At 37.9% G+C, this 20,525-nt stretch overlaps 2 protein-coding genes across 2 annotated transcripts; one reads left to right on the forward strand and one right to left on the reverse strand.

Moving 5' to 3' along the window:
• Window positions 1–1,023: 1,023 nt before the first annotated feature.
• Window positions 1,024–4,742, forward strand: LOC104155162 (chromosome unknown open reading frame, human C12orf45). The gene is made up of 3 exons (XM_009708792.1): window positions 1,024–1,106; window positions 2,798–2,934; window positions 4,544–4,742. Exons 1-3 carry the CDS (start codon window positions 1,091–1,093, stop codon window positions 4,724–4,726), a joined length of 336 nt encoding a protein of 111 aa, XP_009707094.1. The 5' UTR covers window positions 1,024–1,090; the 3' UTR covers window positions 4,727–4,742.
• A 2,153-nt stretch (window positions 4,743–6,895) lies between these two features.
• ALDH1L2 (aldehyde dehydrogenase 1 family, member L2) lies at window positions 6,896–16,508 on the reverse strand (the record flags this gene model as incomplete). Its single annotated transcript, XM_009708793.1, has 11 exons — window positions 6,896–7,065; window positions 8,119–8,318; window positions 9,452–9,557; window positions 11,190–11,355; window positions 12,088–12,186; window positions 13,681–13,777; window positions 14,027–14,120; window positions 14,887–14,974; window positions 15,356–15,461; window positions 15,567–15,637; window positions 16,358–16,508. Coding segments are annotated over 11 exons (1,234 nt in total), but the record flags the coding sequence as incomplete, so codon positions are not given.
• Window positions 16,509–20,525: the final 4,017 nt, after the last annotated feature.

Raw genomic sequence — 20,525 nt, forward strand, 5'->3', positions numbered from 1 at the left:
AGCCCGAGGGAGGGGGCTTTTCAGGCCACCCCGCTGCTAGCACTCCGCTTGTTGCTACATCTTGCGTGGTTTTAAGAACTAGTGTTCTCCCGGGCACCGCTACCATAATACGAAGTAAATACAGGGGGAAACCCCACGTTAAATTAATATCGACAGTCGTAACGATGTTTCTATGAAGATAAAAAAAATGTTAACAAGAAGTAAAGCTTTGCTTTAGTTAATGATAAAGAGCTGATGGCTCTGTTGGCGGTGTAATTAATGCAGAGTTTTCCTGTGTCTTTTGGATGTTACGCCTAAACTTGCAAATTGTTAGTTTAGGTCATTAGCGCCGCAGTTTGCTTTCACTGATCACCAGCACAGTCACACACAGGAGGGCATGGATTTAAATCAGTGTAACTAGCACGTGTTAGCTGTTACCTCCCTATGTTTTGCTGTGGGGTATTACAGGTAGTTTCTCTATGCGTTGGTGACTGTCACTAAATAAATCTTTGACAAAGACTTTAAAAACCGTGGCTGCCTGTAAGAAGTGATCTGCAGGGTCAGACCAGTGATCCATATAGCCCAGTATTCTTTCTTCCAAGGACTGCAGCAGCAGATGATGATTACAGAGCACTTGTTAGTTAAAGCACTGTGTGCTCCCCGTTCTTGTAATTGCCCAGTATCTGCAATGGTAGGGGTTGGGGTGCTAGGGGGTACGTTCCTGCTCAGTCCCTTTAGTATCAGATTATGTCTTTGCTGCACTGGATATGTCTAATTCCATGCTGAACCTGCTGATCCGCCTGCTTTTCACTGCCTTTTGTGGTAGCAAGTTTTACATACAGAGATGGCTACCCCAAACAAACATCAAGAAACAGTATTTGCAGGAAAGCAGAGTGGAATTCTTGGAGGCAGAGTTGAATCCTCATGTTTGGTCTTCTTGTAGAAAGGTGGAAAAGTAGCAGCAAGAAGAGAGGCTCACAGTTAAAACATGACATTTGGGGTTGGCACAGGTAAACATTCAAATGCTTGTTTGTTTCCAGGGCTGGAAGAAACTTTGTTGATTAGTTCAAAATGTAGCAGCAAGAAGGCCACAACTTTACAGACAGTTAGGATGCCAAGGAGTAATGGTAAGTAGGACTTTGTTATTGGAACAGCGGCACGTAGTAGGTGACATCTTTGACATAACTTTTGCTTCAGTGCTTTCCTTGCACTAGTAAAGGGAGAAACTCTTGTGTTCTGTTTCTACCGGTGCTAGGTCCTCCGTTGCAGTTGCACATCCCACAGGATAATCACGTAACTGCTGCTTCTGCAAAACTAGATTTTGCGAAGCGGAGTGTTACAGCTGTAAGATTTAGGGACTTAGTTCTCCTTGCAGAAATACTCCCGCTGTCTGCATATAGTGAATTTGCCAGGTTGTACCTTTGGTTTCATTTCATCAGCTACTTTCAAATTGATGCAAGTTATGCAGATCACTTTCAGGACTTATTTTTAGTAAATGCACTGGCAAAATTATTAAGTGGAGTCATATAACCATTTATTCATAACAAATTAATTTGAATGCATTAAGAAAACTTTTTTTCTTTAGTTAAGCTATGTTCCTTTTTTCTTAGTCAGAGCTACATATAGATTGATAACGTTCTCTTCAGGGTAACTCTGTGCGTAAAAGGACACAGTGTAATAATTGTTACTCTTTGAAAACAATGTGTCTTCAGGAGTTTTTTCTCTCCATGAAAATATACCAGAGTTCTTTAGTCTCAGATTGTTCTTTTCCAGTAGAGAGTTGTTGCTTTTTTGCTGATCTGGACTTCTTAGCTCTTTTCAGAAGTAATTTCTCAGTATAAAATATTCGGTGTATAAAAGCATTTAATTTAAAATGGACTCCTGACAAATTACTGTATTTTTATTTTGTGTTTGAGCTGAGGTTTAAAAAGTAATAGAAAAAACAATTCATTATATCGAGTTCTTTCTTGGATAAAAGTCTCTACAGAGATGACAGTGTTTCAAAGGTAGATTATACCTGTTAGAGTTCTGTGGAGCTCACTTGGAATAGTACCTCTTACTTCATGGAGAAAGAAGAGTAGTAATTGGCTCATCTGCATGTTGGGAGCAAAGATTATTTGAAGAAACTCTGGATGCAGGTGAAGATATTCCTTTCCTCCATGGAAGGGAAGTGGGTGTGATTCTCCTATTGACACTGATTATCTAAAAATTGTTGGGAAGCCCCACTGAGCTTAGAGGGATATTTTTGTAGAGGATAAATGCTTTATACCTCATCCTAGAGCATCCATCTCTCCCACCATCTTAATTTCAGAGCCCCTTTTGATAATTATATTGAACTTTCTTTAGTGTAGCATGACATCTGTGGCATCTGTGCTACAGCTAATTTTTCCATCTTTTTTGAGACCTTCAGTCTATACTTTAATAGGAAAGAAAGGAGGACGTAATTATATTTCTGTTGGAGATAATGCTGATGTGGAAGTTTCTCTGGATGGCACTCAATGTGTATTTAAAACCATGGAATTTACAAGCAAGTTTTCTGTAAAGTAGTCACATTTTGTTTTAAGAATCTGAATGGAATTGTTGAAGTGATGTCTTGCTGCACGGCATGCTGACCTATAGATTCAATATATTTTTACTGTTTATGTCTTGGGAAATTGAATACTATTATAAATCTTCCTATTAAAACATCTTAAATATGGTAGACAGCTGGAAATTAGAGTTGAAATGGAGTCTGTTTAAATGCTTAGATTTCTGAGGTAGGAATGTATAAATTAATGTGCATCTGTTTGTATACATGTGATAATTATTTCTTTTTCAGTTTTGGACCGAGTACAGAGCTTTTTACCACAGATGGCCCACGCAAATGATGAGCTAAGAAGAAAAATGGTAACAGCACCAGCTCATCAGTTTGATATTGAAAATCTAGACAGCGCAACGGAAAAAGTTATAGAAATGGTAAATACTTACTATATTTTTTATTTTATAAAGTAAATTTAGATGTGATTAAAATAATTCTCTGATCTTAGAATGAGAGAATTTGATAGATAAGGCTAAGTCTTTACCATTTTAGTCTGCGATCTGCAAATTCAAAATGTAGATGTAATAAAAACACTTATTTGGTTAAAAATTTACTACTTGTTTTTCATATTTGCAGAGTTTAATGACTGGGGATGAAGTAGTTTAAGGCCAGAATAAGACATACTTTTGAATCAGCAGCTCTGAATCAAAAGGAAGTCACAAATCGTATTTTAAATCTCATGGGTAATTTGGTTTAGAAACTGGACAGTTTGAGGCATAGTAAGGCATAACAGAAAGCTTTAGTATAGGGAACAATAACTGACTTTCAGCTGTGCTTTGTAGGTATTTTTAGGCCTAGCTATAGGTCTGGGCTTTAGAAAAGTTTTTAGTGTTGTTGTGATCCTTTATGGCTGGTATTTGTCTATTTATTTACATTCACATCAATATTTTCTTTCTGTTTTTAACCAAAGTGCTGCAGCCACATGCTCATGTAAGAAAATTTTAAGATGAAGGTGATGTGATGTGTGCCTGTCCCAGACAAGTGCCTTCTGGCCTGCAGACTCACAAGATAAAAGGCAGAAATAAGGCAGCCAGGGGGTTGGTGTACGAGCGTCAGAATAATTTATTGGATTCAGAGTTCTTGTAGATTGTATCCAGCTGACATGCAATAGGTTGTCCAGTGCTGGTATATGCTGACAAATTTCAAATAAATAGTGAGAAAATAAAGTGGATCATCAAAATTGTTTGGTTTTATGTGCTGAAGTGGAACGGGCAACTTGGAGAGGATTTTAAAAAGATTTTTCATGTGACAGTGTCTGAGAAGTGTCTTGGCTTTATAATAAACAAGCCAGGAGACCTCATGATTAATAGTGTAATACTATTTACAAATCACTGAAGAAACTTATTTGCATCTCAAATTCCTGTATTTTGCTTTGTAGCATACAGGAGGTTTTTGAGGTGAGGTTTATCAGTTTAAGAGATGTTTTCAGAGAGGAAAACAGACCTCAAAAGTCATAGCCCCGCATATGGAAATATATGATCACTTTTGCTTCAAAAATATCTTGGTAGTTTAAACTACTTGCTATTTTGCAGTAGTTGTAGTGCCATGAAAACTACTAGGTTGTAAGATATGAACTATATTAATAAATATATAAACACGTTTGTATGTATATCATGACTCCTTTACACTAAATGGTTTCATTTGAATTCTTTACTGAAAATGACAGTTTTGATGCTTCCTGCTCATCAGTTTAAATATCTGATTTAGACTATCTGAGTTCAGCTATCTATTCATTTATCTCTTTTATAATGATAAAAAATGGCCTTATATTTTCTATAGGGCAAAACAAATTACAATTTAAATATTTAAGAATCTGTTCATGAATGATATTTGTCATAATCCTAGGAGAACCCAAAAGTCTTTCTAATTGTGCTTGTGGTTTTCCTATGTTAGTAGGCTGTTTCATGTTTTTGCTTTATGTTTTACTGAAATGACAGAAGTGGTATAGAAATGTATAATGAGTTAACTGAAGTTTTTTATTTCCAGAATGTGGCTGTAGTTGAACTGAGTGATTCTGATACAGATGAAGAGATACCAACTTCAGAAGAGGACTCAGAATCTGAAGATGACTGTACAACTCATGAAGTGACAATAGACAACATTAAGTTTCCTAAACAAAAGGGAGAAAAGGGCAAAATAGAAATTTTGGACAGCAAAGTCAATGAGTAAATCCATTTTTATTTTACTTTAAAAAAAAAACCCAAACCAGAACAAATAGGGTTTTATTACTTTGAAGAGCTTGTTGCCCAATGTAGCACCCCTCCGGATCATGTGAAATGCTATACATGGTGGAGAATTCAGGATCCACTCATGACTGAGGCAAGCTGGATTTCTGAAGAATTAAGTACGGTTTTATTCGTCAAACAATACGGAAATGAACTTCATCCTAGGTTAGACTAAGAAAGCAGCTAGAATTTGGGGCACTTGAACTAGTTCAAGTTAAAATTCTTGTTCTCTTGCTTTGTAGAAGAAAGATTTTTGTAGTGTGCTAGAAGTTTTTGCTTCAAGGGCAGGAAAGAGTTAACTAGGGAAAAAAAGCTTGGTTTTTTTATATTCCATGTCCTGTTATGTACAGCGTCTTCAATATTAAACATTATCTTAAAGTACATTAGAGGTATGCCTACATTGCATTCATGACAATAACCGTTGAACACTAAAGCAGTGGCTGAGGTCATTTCAAGATGCACCAGCATGGGTAAGGACAGCCATGACTCGAGAGAATTTGGCAAGGGATTGCGTACCCTCTGTGCCTCTATGGAGCTCCATCTCATTACGGGTGGGTCACTAGCTCACATCTGGAATGTTTGTGGCTGCAGCGCAGATACCCTCAGTACTGAAATGGTCAAGTCTGCCTCTGTGGTGTTGCAATTGCTTTAAGCTACACTTTCCATCTCCCACTTTCCCTGACAGGTTTCTATCCTCTCCATTTTGTTAACAACTGTCACTGCCAGAAAAATAAAAGGCGAATTTTCAGCTGGCATGTACTCAGGTTAGCTTGAAACAATTGTGAAACCAAAATCAGTGAAGGTATGTCTCATTCATACTTACCTCAGATTGATCAAATACAATGATTTGGGCTGTTGTATTTACTTCATAGCTTGGTTTGCATTTCAGAAGTATCTACCATGCTCCTGGATGTCATCGTTTGTTTCTTAAAGGAACTTTGTATTTTCTACACTATTAAACTAAAATTTTATGTATTGTATTTGCTCAAATACTAATGTCATGACTTGAAACCTGCAATTATTTACAGAATTTATTTTGAATCCCGTACTTAAAGCTATAGTTTTAATATCTGTTTCTGTAATATTTGTGATAAGAAATAACAAGGAATTCTGGTCTTTCTTTCACAATGTGGATTCTTAAAAATAGAATGGGGCCATGATTTACTGGGATTAACTGATTAAACCACAAAATACTTTAGTGAAGGTGAAGGGTGGGAATCAAAGAATGGGAGTGCTACTTCTAATGGCAGCCCACAGATCAGATTAAGCTTGGGTGGAATTGCACTCTAAGAAGAGCAAGTGGTTTTAGTAGGCTTAGTTTGTTAGATAGGTCTCAATCTATGGAAATTTTCCTTCAGACTGAAGAAAGTTTGAAAGCCAACATCTGAACTTGGTCATTTTACAAGGGGTTTTCCCATAGATTAAAAAAAACAAAGTATGAAATACAAAGTAATAGTCATGCTGTGTAAGACAGTGATAACAGTCCACGTGCACAAACACAAAAATTGATTTTAATCTGTTAATGTAACCGCCTTTCAAATTGCAGGCAGATCACACATTCCATATCAACAAAAAGATAGAAAATATTTTCAGTAACTTTTGCTTGATATGCATAGTTTAACACCAATGTTGAACTCTGTATGTACTATACAAAGATCATAGTAAGTGCACTTTCTTGCATTGATTTACTTCTTATGGCACAAAGGTTTTCTGTACTGCTGAAGAATCACCAGAGCAGAATGTTTAATTGCTACTGTAAAACTTGAACTGATTTATAGCAAAAATGGCATCATCAGTGTATTTTAGTTCAACTTTGAGAAGCCTAGTGACTAAGGATTTGAAATGATCAGGTAAATCCTGTGTTCACACAAATAAGAAGTAGGCATGTGAGAACTCATTCTTCAGTTGTATTTAAAAAAATAAACTAAACCATATCCTTGGTTTTGGGAGGGGGGATTGTGCTAACAACTGCTGCTGCTGCATAATTTAAATAACTTCAGGTTAATTTCCAAATGCTTTTATCTGTCAGTAAGACTAAAATTTGGACCTGATATATAGAAACTTATCCATGGAATGGGTGGTTTTGGGTTTTTTGTTTGGGTTTTTTGGGGTTTTTTTTAGTTGTAGCACTGCAGACAGCATATCCTGGGTATGGCATTAAGGGTTTCATGGAGTCATTAAGATTCAGACTCTGCCGAAACTTGACTTTCCAAGTGAAGCTGTTTCTTTAATATTCCACAGTGATAGCCTTGGTTCTGAGATACTCATGAAGAGCTTCTTCACCTGTAGAAGCACAATATTTACTAGTTAGAATAGCAGCTAAAGGAGAAAATGTTGTCAGAGACTGTAACTATACTATTAAGAAAAAATTAAAAATGCTTTAGCCAATATTTGAGTCCTTAAGGAACAATGGAAACTAATTAACTTACCCTTGCATTGAGATTTACAGAACTGGTTTGACAAGAAGACGCCAAACCCAAGAGATGTGGAAAGAAAAAGGAGCTGGAATTTAACAAGCAGCCACCTGGGTGGGACTGAAGCAGCGGCAGTCTCTAGATGGCCACTGGGGGCTTGTAGTTGAATTTAATGAACTTTGGTTTGCCTACATTAAAAGTTTCTAGGCAGAGAAGTTGTGTAAAAATTGGTAATCTTTATTTTCCTGATACTATTAATCATTTTGGTTTCAGGAAATGTCTGATACTTGCTAGAGATTCCAAAGGCAAAGATCTGTTGTGTCACTGAAAATGTTTTTTTCTTTCATTTTTCTTTGTCATGAGGCTTGATCTGTCCAAACTTGTAAAGTGTCATTGACAGACTAGACTTCACTTTTTTGAAAACTGGTTTTGAAAAGAAAATATATTTTAAAATGCATCCTTCTCTGTGGCTGTTGGCAAATTTTGATGACATTTTAAGGCATAAAAAAGTTTCTTAGTTATTTCTTACAAGTTTAGAGGAGAAACCAAAACTAGCATTCTTTCTGAGGGAAAGGAAAGAAGATTTTGGCCAATGCCTTTGCTGCTTGACAGCATTTTGTAGCCTGTACGCAGCTCTGGACAAGCTGTAATTTGACTTCTCTGTGAGGAGCTGGAGAGGAATATTCTGCATGCCGTAGCATTATTTAGCAAATGTACAGGAAGGGCTGAGCTGGAGATACTGAGGCAGGAGTATGGTAGGGATGGGAGAGGAACTAGGTTACTGTAATTGGAGAAATGTAGGAGGTGCAGGAAATGCATCCGTAGCTCATGTTTTACTAGATAACACTGTGCACAGGTAAGGTGTTTTTTTCATTGATTTGGACTGTCAGATGAGAAGGGAGGGAGGGAGAGAACAGCTTACCTAAATCTTTCCCAAAGCCAGACTGCTTAAATCCGCCAAATGGTGCTGCCACATCAGTTTTGTTATATGTGTTAATAAAAACTGTTCCAGCTTCTAGCTTTTCACTGATGTAGAGAGCTTTGCTTATGTCTTTTGTGAAAACTCCTGAAGCTAAGCCATATTCTGTGGTATTTGCCCGTCGCAGCACTCCATCGACATCCCTACGGGGGAAAGAAATTATTGAATTGCAACTAGTTAAAACAAACAAGTGTTAGAAACCTTCCACCTTCGATGTCATTGAAGCGCCTTCTCCCGTGCTCTTGTCCAGTTAGCTTTTCTAAAGACAATTTACTAAGGACTAATCTGTGTGTCAATCTGACAGATCTATGGAAATTCATACCCTTGCTTCAAACTTGTAAAGCTTGTAACCTTACATTTCAATGGTTAAGATCTACACTAAGAAATGGCAAAGGAAAAGTTGCAGTACAACTTGGAGATTAGAGCAATACAAGAATACTTGTAAAGCAGAGTTTGGCAGCAGATTATGAATCGGTTTGCTAAAATTCTGGCCTGCTTTACAAGTTAATGGAGAATAAATGCTGAAATTCAGACTTCTATCAAGACACAACTTTTCAGGCCATGTCCAGAGTGCTATTTTATATTTGCATCTCACCTCCATATAGCTTCAAAAATCCATATTAATTTAAAACTTTAAAAATCTTAATATAGTCCCTTATCACCATACATAATTTATAGATGTGGCTGGTTCTTAACTGCATTTTCAAACTGCAGAAAATGAAACCTGGCAGAAATAGTTATATGAAGTTTATGCATAGGGCTTTAATCTCATCTGTGTGTAAAATAATTCTTCTGATTTGGAATGAAAGCTATTAAAACTGGCAGTCTACAAAATGCACAGAGGGATTTTCATTTGCAACAGTAATGAGCCAATGTTACACAATGCACAACAATGCTCTGCGGTCTCTGTGACAGAGAAAAATAAGCAATTCCACTGGAAAAAATACACATTTGTAATTTGATCAAGCTGTTGCAATTACCACATCAACTTCAGTAAACATGTTTCACTGAATACCAAGTCTTATTTAAGAACTGGCACTTAAGGTTGCATTCAACCCTGTCACACACTGCTAATAGCATTAGTTCTATATTGACATGGAGCCAGACACCCCCTACTAAAAAGGGTATTTTTCTCAGAATTTAGCTGGAAGAGGATCTAGGGATTCAGACTGGTCTCACAAGATTTAACAAAATCATACTACTAATGCTATCGTTTCTACACTTAGGGTGAAAAAGAGAAAATAAAGTTTCTAACAGTAACCAGAGGAGAACATACCCATTTTTAAATTTAGAAATCACCATCACAGGACCAAAGGACTCTTCCTGGGCAATATACATATGGTCTTCAACATCTGTGAATACAGTGGGTTCCATGAAGAAACCTAAATGGAGGATAGAACATCATTTGACCATGGTGAAAAAGCTTCATGGTTTTTATTGTCCAGGCTGTCTCTTTTTCCGTACTTTGAGGTCATAGATACATTGAGACTTGAAACAGAAAATATCAAGATTGATATGAATGAAGGATGGATGGAAGTGCATATCTGTAAGCACCAGAGAAACAGCAGAAAGGAGAAGAATGCCCTGTATTGATCAGAGCAACAACATGTGCTGTTCCCAGTCAGGCCAGCAGGTCTGCATGCCACAGCACAGGTGACTCCTCAGGGGAAGTTCCTGCACTCTGACAGCAGAAGACTCGGTTACAGCATGTTGCAGAGGCTGCTGTTTTTCTTGTTACCCAACAAGAAGACTGCAGCTATAAAGATCTGTATATTCCAAAGAAGGGAAAACATGTGATGGGCAGCAACTTTCCTAAGATTTGTGAATGCTGAAGTAAAGAAAACTCTGAGGAAAAGGGTGTTCATTTCTGAAGGGTGTAAAAATCTGTCCAAAAGCTAGCTCATCATTGCCAATCAAGAACTGTCCTGCTGTTATACACAAGCGATCCTGGTCACCTACATCTTGGTGAGTGAATGTATTCCAGTTTGAGTGGGTAAAATCAACTTCCGAGATTTTATATAAATGCCACCCCCTTCCATAAGATTTCCCCTTTAGTTTTGTTACATTGATTTCATATAGTTATGTGGGATTCACAGGGAGTGTTGCAAGCAACCTTGAACAACATAGCCTTGAAGGAAATAGTCTGAGAAAGTAAGTAATGAAGCAAGCGCAGAAAGTGAGCTGAAGGTAAAAATGTTTTGAAGCACAGCTGTGAGACCCAAACTAGAAGACATGTGTCTTGATTAACAGCACCAATTAAAAACTTAGCTGCGGCGCGTGGACAGCAGGGGTTAGCCAATCCATGAACAAACTAGGGCGCGTGGACAGCAGGGGTTAACCAATCCATGAACAAACTAGAGTGCATGGACAGCTAGTGAATCTATATAAGCACAAACTTGTAAACAATAAAGGTCTTTGGTTTTACCCGCGCCAGAGTCCGTGAATCAATCCCTACATAGTTATGAATCTCCACTTTCATTTTATTTAGGGATGCAATCATTATGTTTTGAAACTCTGATGCAAATGTTTCTGCTTCATTATTGATAAAGGCCAGATGTCCATTAGAAAATGTTGCTTTCATGCCTGCCCCCTAAACTTAGCATACACACTGTCTATATAGCAAAAAAGGCTTTTGATAATAATACCTTATGTGAAATCTGCTAGTAGTTTCCTCAGTCAGCTTTACCGTTAGTGTGATCCAAATGGATATAATTATACTTATGGCTCTTGACAGTTCAAGGGTGTTGCAAAAAAGCCTCAATGCCTCACAAACAACAGGAATAAAGAGCAAAAGATTCTTATACAGACCAGATTCTGAGTCAATTTCATATGTTAGGCTTTAGTTGCACAACTTCTCTTAATATGAGACTTGAAAGCCCTGTTCTCAAGTGGTATCTTGGGTTTACCTGGTACTGTTCCCATGATATTGCTACTTCTCATAATGCAGCAGAGACAATCATGATGGCTTTTGTTTAAAGTGTGAAAGTTCCAAACATTGCTGAACAGTATTTTACCTGGTCTACGTACTTGTCTTCCTCCATACACTAGAGTGGCTCCTTCTTTTACTCCAGTTTCACAATATTGCAGCAGCTTTTCCAAATGTGCCTTGTGATTCTGTGGACCATGATCTGTAGATCTATCAAGTGGGTCACCAATTTTCATCTTTTTTATTTCTTCCACCTATGGGTTACCCAATTAAAATGAAGTTACATAATGTAGCAAATAGTTGTTAAAGTGACCACGGAATCGGGATCCTTTATTTTTTCTGCTGTGAAGTTAGGCTCTAAGAAAGGGCTGGATTCTTAGAAGGTGGAATGCTCCTCCCTTTCTAAAATGAGACTTTGTTTTATGTTTGATAATCTCTAGTTACTTCTGAAAGTTTCTGATGCTGTTTTCATGTATTCATTCTCTTCTGCTATTAAGATAGGCATGTAAAATGTTGGCTTTTACCAGTGGTAAATGAGTTATGACAGCAATTTCCTGTTCTTGAGCTAAATAAATGAATTCTCCAGTCGTACAGTGAGGTGACTATTGGATTTTTAATAATGACCTTTGTATTCTAGCTACGCTTCCAACATGCCTTTTTTCTAAACTTCACAGCAGCCTTCAATCACACTGACCTAAGTTCAGTAATTTTTTTAATCTTACTTTCCTTGTCAAATATGAAATATCACTGAAGGTACAATAGCTATTTCAATGTCACTTATCTGTGCATTACTGATGAAAATATCTCCCTTCGGTGCCTGCCTTTTAACCCTGTAAGAGGTTCCCGAGAAGCAGTATTGCCTATCATAAGCAATAACGAGAAATCATACAACTGAAAATAAGAAGAAATGCAGGTGTCTACAAAACTAGTGGACCTTTGTGCCATAGTAAAGTATCTGCTTAAACTTTAGTCCTTGAATATCTTACCACTTTTCTAACAAATTCATCGTGGATCGATTCTTCCACAAACAGCCTGCCAGCTGCAATGCAGTTTTCTCCTTTGTTGAAATATACTGCTCCCATACCCTGATCAGGGGAAAAAACATTGATATTTATATGCATTCTTTTGTTCAGTCTCCCTTTCATTCTTTTCCCTTGGGTTGCATTCTGTGTTTGCGACCCTCAGCGTAATCCTTTATGTAAAGGAACATCATTAATGCAACAAGTAGACTAATCTTATAACTGGCAAACACACTTCCATGGAGACAAATGGCTCAGGATGAACCCATTAGCACTGCTCTTTCCATTTCCATCACTGTTCCACAGAAACACCTGCTGCAGCATCACAAAGAGGGCTGGCAGCTCCACCAGTGAATATAAAACTGTGCTAATCCACTGAGCAATACTGCTTGTGTCAAAAGTCACGTGTAGCTGGGTGAACAGTACCTAATGCTAATCTGCAGAGAGCCTCCTATTTCATGAGTGTGGATCCAGACCTCATGCAGTTTATTCCTTTTTATTTCCCAAGAACCTGCTATTGTTTTTCCAGGGGGGTAGGGAGATGGGGGAATGAAGAACAGGACAAATACAATTCCTAAAAAGTAGTTTTCTGGCAGCTGCAAAGGCCTATGGTCCTGGCATTAGTAGGTATGACTGGGATCGTATGCCAGTGTCAAATGTGTGGCAAAAAGAATTGTTTCACAATCATTTAAAGCCATCAATGCCAGGTATAGCTCAGGCCAACCTCTGCATCACCATCTCACTTCTACAGCTGAGAACAGTGGTGGGGCAAAACAGTGTGCTGACTGTGAAGTTTCAGCTTTTATTATTTTTCATGTATACTTCACAGTGCAGTCACTCAGGCTCTTCTACTGCCAAAAGACACTCCAAAATTAGGGAAAGTATATAATAGTTTCCTCCTGATAGCAGTACCTGCTTATGCTGGTTTAGAGAATTCACAGAATTAGCACTTTGGGTAAGTATACTGTAGAAGACCTTCATTTGCTTCTTAGTGAGCAAACTGCATCTGCTGTCATTTTGATTAATCAGATTACCTGAGCAGGAAATAAGCTCCCTAAATCCACTGAATTTCTCATTTTCACATCTTATTTATGAACTTTAAACACATTATGGCTGGTTGGGAAGGTGGATTATGATGGCTGATGGCGAATTAAGAAGAACTATAAGGCAATAGGGAGCTCAATGTATATTTTAACTCATTTTCAGGCTTTTATTTTTTAAGCACTTCTTTTTTTGAGTATCAGATTTTGACAAATCAATTTTAATGTGTTAACTTGGCTAGCAAAAATACTTTCCAGCTCTATTTCTTTGTTTTGTTGTATTTTCTAACGTATATTTCTTGTAGTACTGATCCTTGCCTTTTTGGTGCAGCATGAACAGTTTCATTGTGCTGGCACAAAGACACATCCTGTAGAAAAAGAGTCTGTTTTCTAACAAATTGCACAATTTTTCATGCAAGGGCTCCCTACTGCAGTTTTTAGCAAGTCAAGAAGTATATTGAATTACTGTGAGGATGTATCACAAAGGCTTTGAATATATTTTACTTCAAAGTAGCATTACCATTTTTACGGCTCTGTCAAGTTCACAGTCACTGAATATGATCAATGGTGATTTACCACCAAGTTCAAGAGAAACTTTCTTCAGATTTGTGGCTGCACTGTAAAAAATATAAATAATCACATAAAAACAACTTTTAAATAGCTTATTTCATTATTTCCTTTGAATCATATCTAGTGAAGATGTATAAACCTCTGTTTTCCAATAGTGACTCAACAGAATTCTATATAAAAGCAAACAACCATATGTAGTTATGCTTTTCTGTTACTGCTTATGCACAATATAGCTAATAAGACAATTCAGAACTAGATTAAACAGTGTTTAGTCATGAATCTTTTGCTGAGAGTACCTCTTCATGATCTGTTTACCAGTTGGTGTTGAACCAGTGAATCCAACTTTTCGAACATCTGGATGTTCAGACAGGTGCTGTCCCACTAAGCCACCTATTGGGGTGAGGAAAACAGTTTAACTGGACTGGACAGTACACAGACAATTTTTACTATTCCAGCAGCAGCACTATAACACAGAAAGAGCTAACAATATGTCTGTCAAGAGCAATGTCACAGCCTTATTTATATTTACAGCTTTATTCATATGAATGTGAAATATCTCATATTAGTTAACTTGGATCACATTGGTGTCTCCAGATTCCCCCATCTGTCTGGACTAAAGAACTTCCTTCCTAATATTCCACTGTAGTTGGAATAATCTAATTTGTAACAGAGCCGGCACCATACAGTTACTTTGTCACTTTTCTTCCTTAGGGGAAAGAGGAAAATAGTGACATCAGATAACACAGTATGGACCATGATTTACCTGCAGTGACCAATACGCATCTTACCAGCTTGTTCTAGGTCTCACAGTCACATTTAAATACTTTCAAGTGATGGTAAGATTAGGAGAAAAAAATGAAGTTTTACAATCAAGTGAAACATGTTTCTGTGTAATACATTCTTTTTCAGAGTGTTCATGCTATTTGTGTGAACTTGTAAAGGATACAGGCTGACAGCTCTTACCACTAGCTAGAGCCAGGTGACATACAGATTTTTCCAGTTCTGTTCTGGAAATATATGAAATCACTGTATGACATAGATGCAAGCCTACTACCTATGAAGATACACACACTTACGTAATAGGTCTTCAAAAAGGTAAAATCCTAGTTCACCATGACCTACTTTTCCCAGAAAAAATGATTAGCTGAAGTTTTACCTGAACCGGGCAGAATATTTATAACGCCCTTAGGAAATCCAGCTTTAGCTGAGAGTTCTGCAAACTTCAAGGAAGTCAAAGGTGTGACCTAAATAGAAACATTTAGATTAGGTCTCCCATTTTAATTTAAATGAGTGATGATATCTTTTACATTCAATACATCTTAATTTTGATACAATATTCATCTTACTCACAGTATTGGCAAATTAAAAGTGATGGCTTCTTGTGGAAAAGAATTTATTCTTGAAAACGAGAGTAGCATCAGAGCAGAATTGAAGAAAATCCTTACCTTGTATCATCATGGCAATTTGCATTATTATACATGCACTTTAAAACATAGGACATGGTCAACCTATGGGTACATATGACAGGTCAACCTATGGGTGAAAACCACTAGATTGCTTGAATTATTTTCCCTGAACAAATAGTGGAGGACCTGAGCCATCTGTACATTCCTTTTTGTTTTTACCTGAGCTGGCTTGAGTACGAGTGTGTTGCCTGCAGCCAAGCATGCTGCGCTCTTCCATGCAAGCATCATCAGTGGGTAATTCCAGGGGATAACAATTGCACAGACACTTAAGGTAGGGAAAAACAGGGAAAGATTAAATTTTTGATGGCAGCTTTTGAATGGCTTTTCTGTATGTCAAGGCTGTCACTCAAAAGAAAAAAGTGATACTTACCCTATTGGCTCTTTCTTGGTGAATGTTAGATTATGGTTTGGCCGGGCCTGGTTAATTGGAATTGTAGCACCCTACAAGACACAGGAGGAACAAATCTTGGTACTGTTTAACCATTTTTATTACAAATATATTTGCCATATAAGCATGTTTTGGAGAGTCACAGACTAGGCTTCAAAACCAGAAGCATTTTTGCATCAGAGAAAGGGGCAGGGATGCTTCAACTGTGTAATTTCCTAATATGGATACTGTAGTCAACTTCTGATTTTCAGTTAGATGAAATAAAAGCATAGATAACAAAAGTATGGAAGAACATAAAGTGATGGACGAAAAAAAGCTGAATGACAAGTCTTGATTGTAGATCTTAAAGATACTTGAGGAAATGCTGTTGAACCTTTGCCACGTGCTGTGCCATCACATAAACTCACCAGCCTTGGTCAGAATAGCACATGAGTGTCTGCACTTACCCACATGACAACCACAATGACATTCTGCTCCATGAATAATCAAGAGCTGACTAAGCATGCATATCCACTGTGACACCTCAACTGATTCCTTAGATATTTAGAGTCACATTCTAAATCCATATTCTCCAGTTGGAAGCAGACTGTCCTTTTGTATTGCCAGGGAGACCCATTTTAGGTAAAATTCTAATTTTGCTTTATATTTTGATTCCTTGATTACTTTTGCAAACACTGCTTTTTGGCACTGTCTGAGAAAAAAAAAAAAAAAAAAAAAAACAACTTGTGTAGAGAAGCACTGCCATTGATTATTTCCTTTACATATTCACTTGCCTGAATTTTGTCACACCATCCAGCGAAGTATCTGAATGTTTGCACAGACATTCCAACATGGGTCTTCAAAGCTAAAGTGTAGACAGCTCCTGAGTCAATAGACTCTATTGTTGCTAACTCTTCTTGATGTTCTTCCATCAGGTCTGCAAGTCTTTAATAAAAATGTTATAAATCCACATCAAAGAGAAGTGACATCTAACCATTGACAGCCTGATATTTGGCATGGCAAAGAACTGTAATTAAAATAGCATTCCCACTGAATCTGGAGGTGGAGCACTGGAGCCACTGCTCATTAATATCAGTAAGAGCTTGAACAATTGCCTGTTAAAGTCTGCAAATGTCTTCACGTTGGCTGTAGTAGACACTGGATGAAGACAGGAACTGTGAAAACTTACCTGATTGTTCAATTATGGTTTTGTTAATAAAAAAAATAATTAGAAAAGCTGTATTCTTTCTGTTGTACTACAAGGAGCCAATTATAGAAAATCAGACCAGTAAGTCAGAAAGAAAATACACAATAACATAGGAAATGTGAAGTAATCAAAAGTACCAAGACACGGTACTCTGGATCCTAGCTTAAGATTTGAGAAACTTAGCTTCATGATGCTGTTTTGTATTGTCTGAACTTGGACTAAAATACTTAAATGTTAGATGCTTCAAAGGCACCCAGATGCCCAAAGACAGAGCTCCTAAGCTGTAATGCAAATTGAATTTTATATGCCTTGGTACATTTGAAAATCTGGCCCGTGGTCTCCTTGGGCCTCAAGTTCTCCATCTGTTAGATTTATGAAGCATCAAGGTGAGGTGTAAGAAAGACTGTGGTAAATGTTATTGAGTTAATAGTAGCTATCAGAATGTCTCAAAAATGCATCTGCACAGACAGATACCTACACTTCTGAGGAGCTCTTGTCATTTTACTGGACCCCTGCTCAGGCAGAGCGGTCTGTTTGCATGAATCAATTTTTACTTTCAGTCTTAGATCTCTCACATGGCAGTGAAACAGATGCATTGATGTTTTTCTTAAGCTTCTGTCTGTGCTTTGGTACTCAGACATATAATCAATGCTCCCATGTTATTTTAAGAGCTTAACCAAGTGCATTTTAGACCCTGTAAAGAGTATTCAAAACTGGGTGTGAAACCTATTTTTCTATTATGTAAATTCTGCCCATTTAAAGCATTTGCAGAGATGTGGAAAAATGCTCTTTAATACCTGTTTCAACTGTATCTTGGAGACCCAGCTACAGGTCAGGGCATCGGCAGTAGTGTGTAAAAGAACTGTTATGGCATGTCACGGACAAAGGAGAAGGTTCCATTTAATGCATGCTTAATATCTTCTGTTAATGATACCTTAAGACAAAGTAGCAGAGCTAGGGGCTTTAATGGTACAAACCTTCTCTTTGGTTCAGCACTCAAAATCTCTAGTTTGAACAGAGGCCAGAGAAAAAGGGGCCTTGTTTGAATTAAGGTGGATGAGAGAGAGCCTTCATTCGTACTGGCAATGGCTCGCAATATGAACGCTCTCGTATAGCTATCCTAGAGAGCCAGTCACCTAAGCAGAGAAGAGTTTAACTGAGGAATAACCTATGCAGTGTAGGAGAGTTACATTTTCCATATGCCTAACATAGTTATGCTTGCAAATCTTGCAAGTGTAAAACACAGAGCAGTAGTTGTAAGACCTCAGAAGTTGCTCTTCAGGGCAGAATTAATGTGGGTTCTCAAGCACTCTGCATTCCTAATACAAATTAAACCCAAGTTTGTACATGCTTTGAATATGTGCACACTTGTGAAAAATGTAAGTGATCAACTGTATTTAATGTAATAAGAGGTTGTGACTTGCTCATTTTCTGTTGTGATGACTACCTAACTTTTTTAGAGGCCTGCAGGCCTTTTTCTAAGACCAGGTTACATGCTTTATGAGACAAGCAGAATTTTCAGTTTTGCTTTAATTGTCTTTTGCTAAGGTGCCTGCAATGTCTTGTAAAATGTGGTATTTTTAATACTTTTTTATTTTTGATTACAACTACTTGGTTCATAAGGATATGGTAAAATAAGGGAGGGGAATTTACATCCAAAGAGTTCAAAGTAAAAAGTCTTACAGCTACATTAATGTGATAACAAATGATCTGCTGCGTACAGTACAGCAGGATACAGACTCATGTATCCCAAGTGCAGCATTACATTTCCTCCTGCTCCTCCTCCTCCTTAGAGGCCACAGCACAGATATGCAATGCATTCTCTACTCCTTCCTGTATTGCTAGGCTAAACCGTTATAAGGACAGGGTCATCTTCTAGTTGCATATTCCAAACCTCTGAATCAGATGGTTTTTCAGTTTCCAAATCCTCACAGATGTTACGCAGAGAGCAGTGATCCACCCCTGCACCCAACCAAACTACCAGACTGTTATTTTGCCTTGCCATCCAAATGCATAGCCTGCTACCATCTTGCAGCTGCTGTGTAACTGATCCTTCTTCTGCTGTGTGTTCTGATATCCAGGGCAGGCCTCCTAGCCCAGCACAATAAAAGCTTAATATAGGAGTGGGTATGGGTGCATTATTTTATTATTTATTTTATTATTTATTATTTATTATGGGTGACTGTATTTTTTGAAAATGAAAAAAAATTCCTTCTCTTCTCTGTAGATAAATACAGAGTCTTCTCAGCACAATTGACTTGGCCAGGACATCCTGGCCTGATGAGCCTGCAGACTACTCCCTACAGAAGAAAGTTGTTTGATATACAGGATCTACTCCTTCATGAGTTCCTTAAGGCAGCAAGTTTCAGGTCTATTAAAGATCCTAACTTCCTTAAAACCAACTGCTATGTCAAGTACAGTAATAGTACCTTTCCATCTACTGAATAGGAACAGAATTTGCCTAGTACATCTCCTCTGTGCTGACAATTGATTTTCCATCATCACATTAGCTAAATGTGAACCTGGGGCATTCACAAGTAGCAATCTGCTTCTTTACTCATCTCCATTCATTTGCATGTCCTAGAACTGAAAAAGCAGTGAAAGCTCTCCATATTGTTCCACGAAAGAGACTTTCTTTATAAGGAAGCTCTGGATCTTCTAGTCATCCCAAGTTTGCAAGACAGTGTTCTCCATTGCTTGCTGCCAGGCACCAGAAGCATCATGTTGCATATGGGGAGTCCATAGTAATTGGGATTTTATTAGCTGACTCCAGTATCGCTCTCACAATATCTAGCTAGTATAATCATCTTTCCAAGATCACCTCTTGCCCTTCAAGGATCAAAACCCACCATTAAAATACCATTCATTCAGCAAAACCTCTGTTTATCTTCTGAAACGATAACAACGCAGCCAAAATGAGAAGCGGGCATTACCTAGGGTTGACACAGTGAAACAGATACAAAAAGAGACCTCAGATAAATGTAGGATTCAGCTTAGAGAATTTCTACACAGGACAATTCTTCCAAAACAGACCATAACACATCTTTAGTCAGGTGAGAAGTATTTTGGGATATGATCCTGGAAAATCTAGCATTTGTTACGGTCTATTTCAAAATTAGTGGCAATGTGGCTGTATGTTTACTGTATGGGGTGCAGATGCAGGCAGGCTTAACAAGGTCCAAAGTCTCTACCTACCTAACCCAGGTACACTCTGCCTTTAAAACTTAGCCTCATTTATACAGAAGGATTTGGACTTTGCAAGGGAATTTTCAATTCTTGCAACAAAACCCACATAGATTAAATGAAGCCATCAAGTATTTAAAATATGTTTTCCTCAAATTTTTTATTCCCATTCATAAATAATAATTTAAAAGATGGTGGCAGTGAGAGATCATAGAATCATAGAATGGTTTGGTTGGAAGCGACCTTAAAGACCATCTAGTTCCAACACCCCTGCTATGGGCAGGGACACCTCCACTAGACCAGGTTGCTTAAAGCCTCATCCATCCTGGCCTTGAACACTTCCAGGGATGGGGCATCCACAGCTTCTCTGGGCAACCTGTGCCAGTGCCTCACCACCCTCACCGTAAAGAAGTTCTTCCTGATAGCTAATCTAAATCTTCCCTCTTCCAGTTTAAAGCCGTTGCCCCTTGTCCTATCACTACAAGCCCTTGAAAAAAGTCCCTCCTCAGCTATCTTGTAGGCCCCTTTAAGTACTGGAAGCTGCTATAAGGTCTTCCCAGAGCCTCCTCTTC

The sequence above is a fragment of the Cariama cristata genome, unplaced genomic scaffold (assembly GCF_000690535.1).
Source record: "Cariama cristata isolate BGI_N322 unplaced genomic scaffold, ASM69053v1 scaffold46530, whole genome shotgun sequence".
Classification (NCBI taxonomy): Eukaryota; Metazoa; Chordata; class Aves; order Cariamiformes; family Cariamidae; genus Cariama; species Cariama cristata.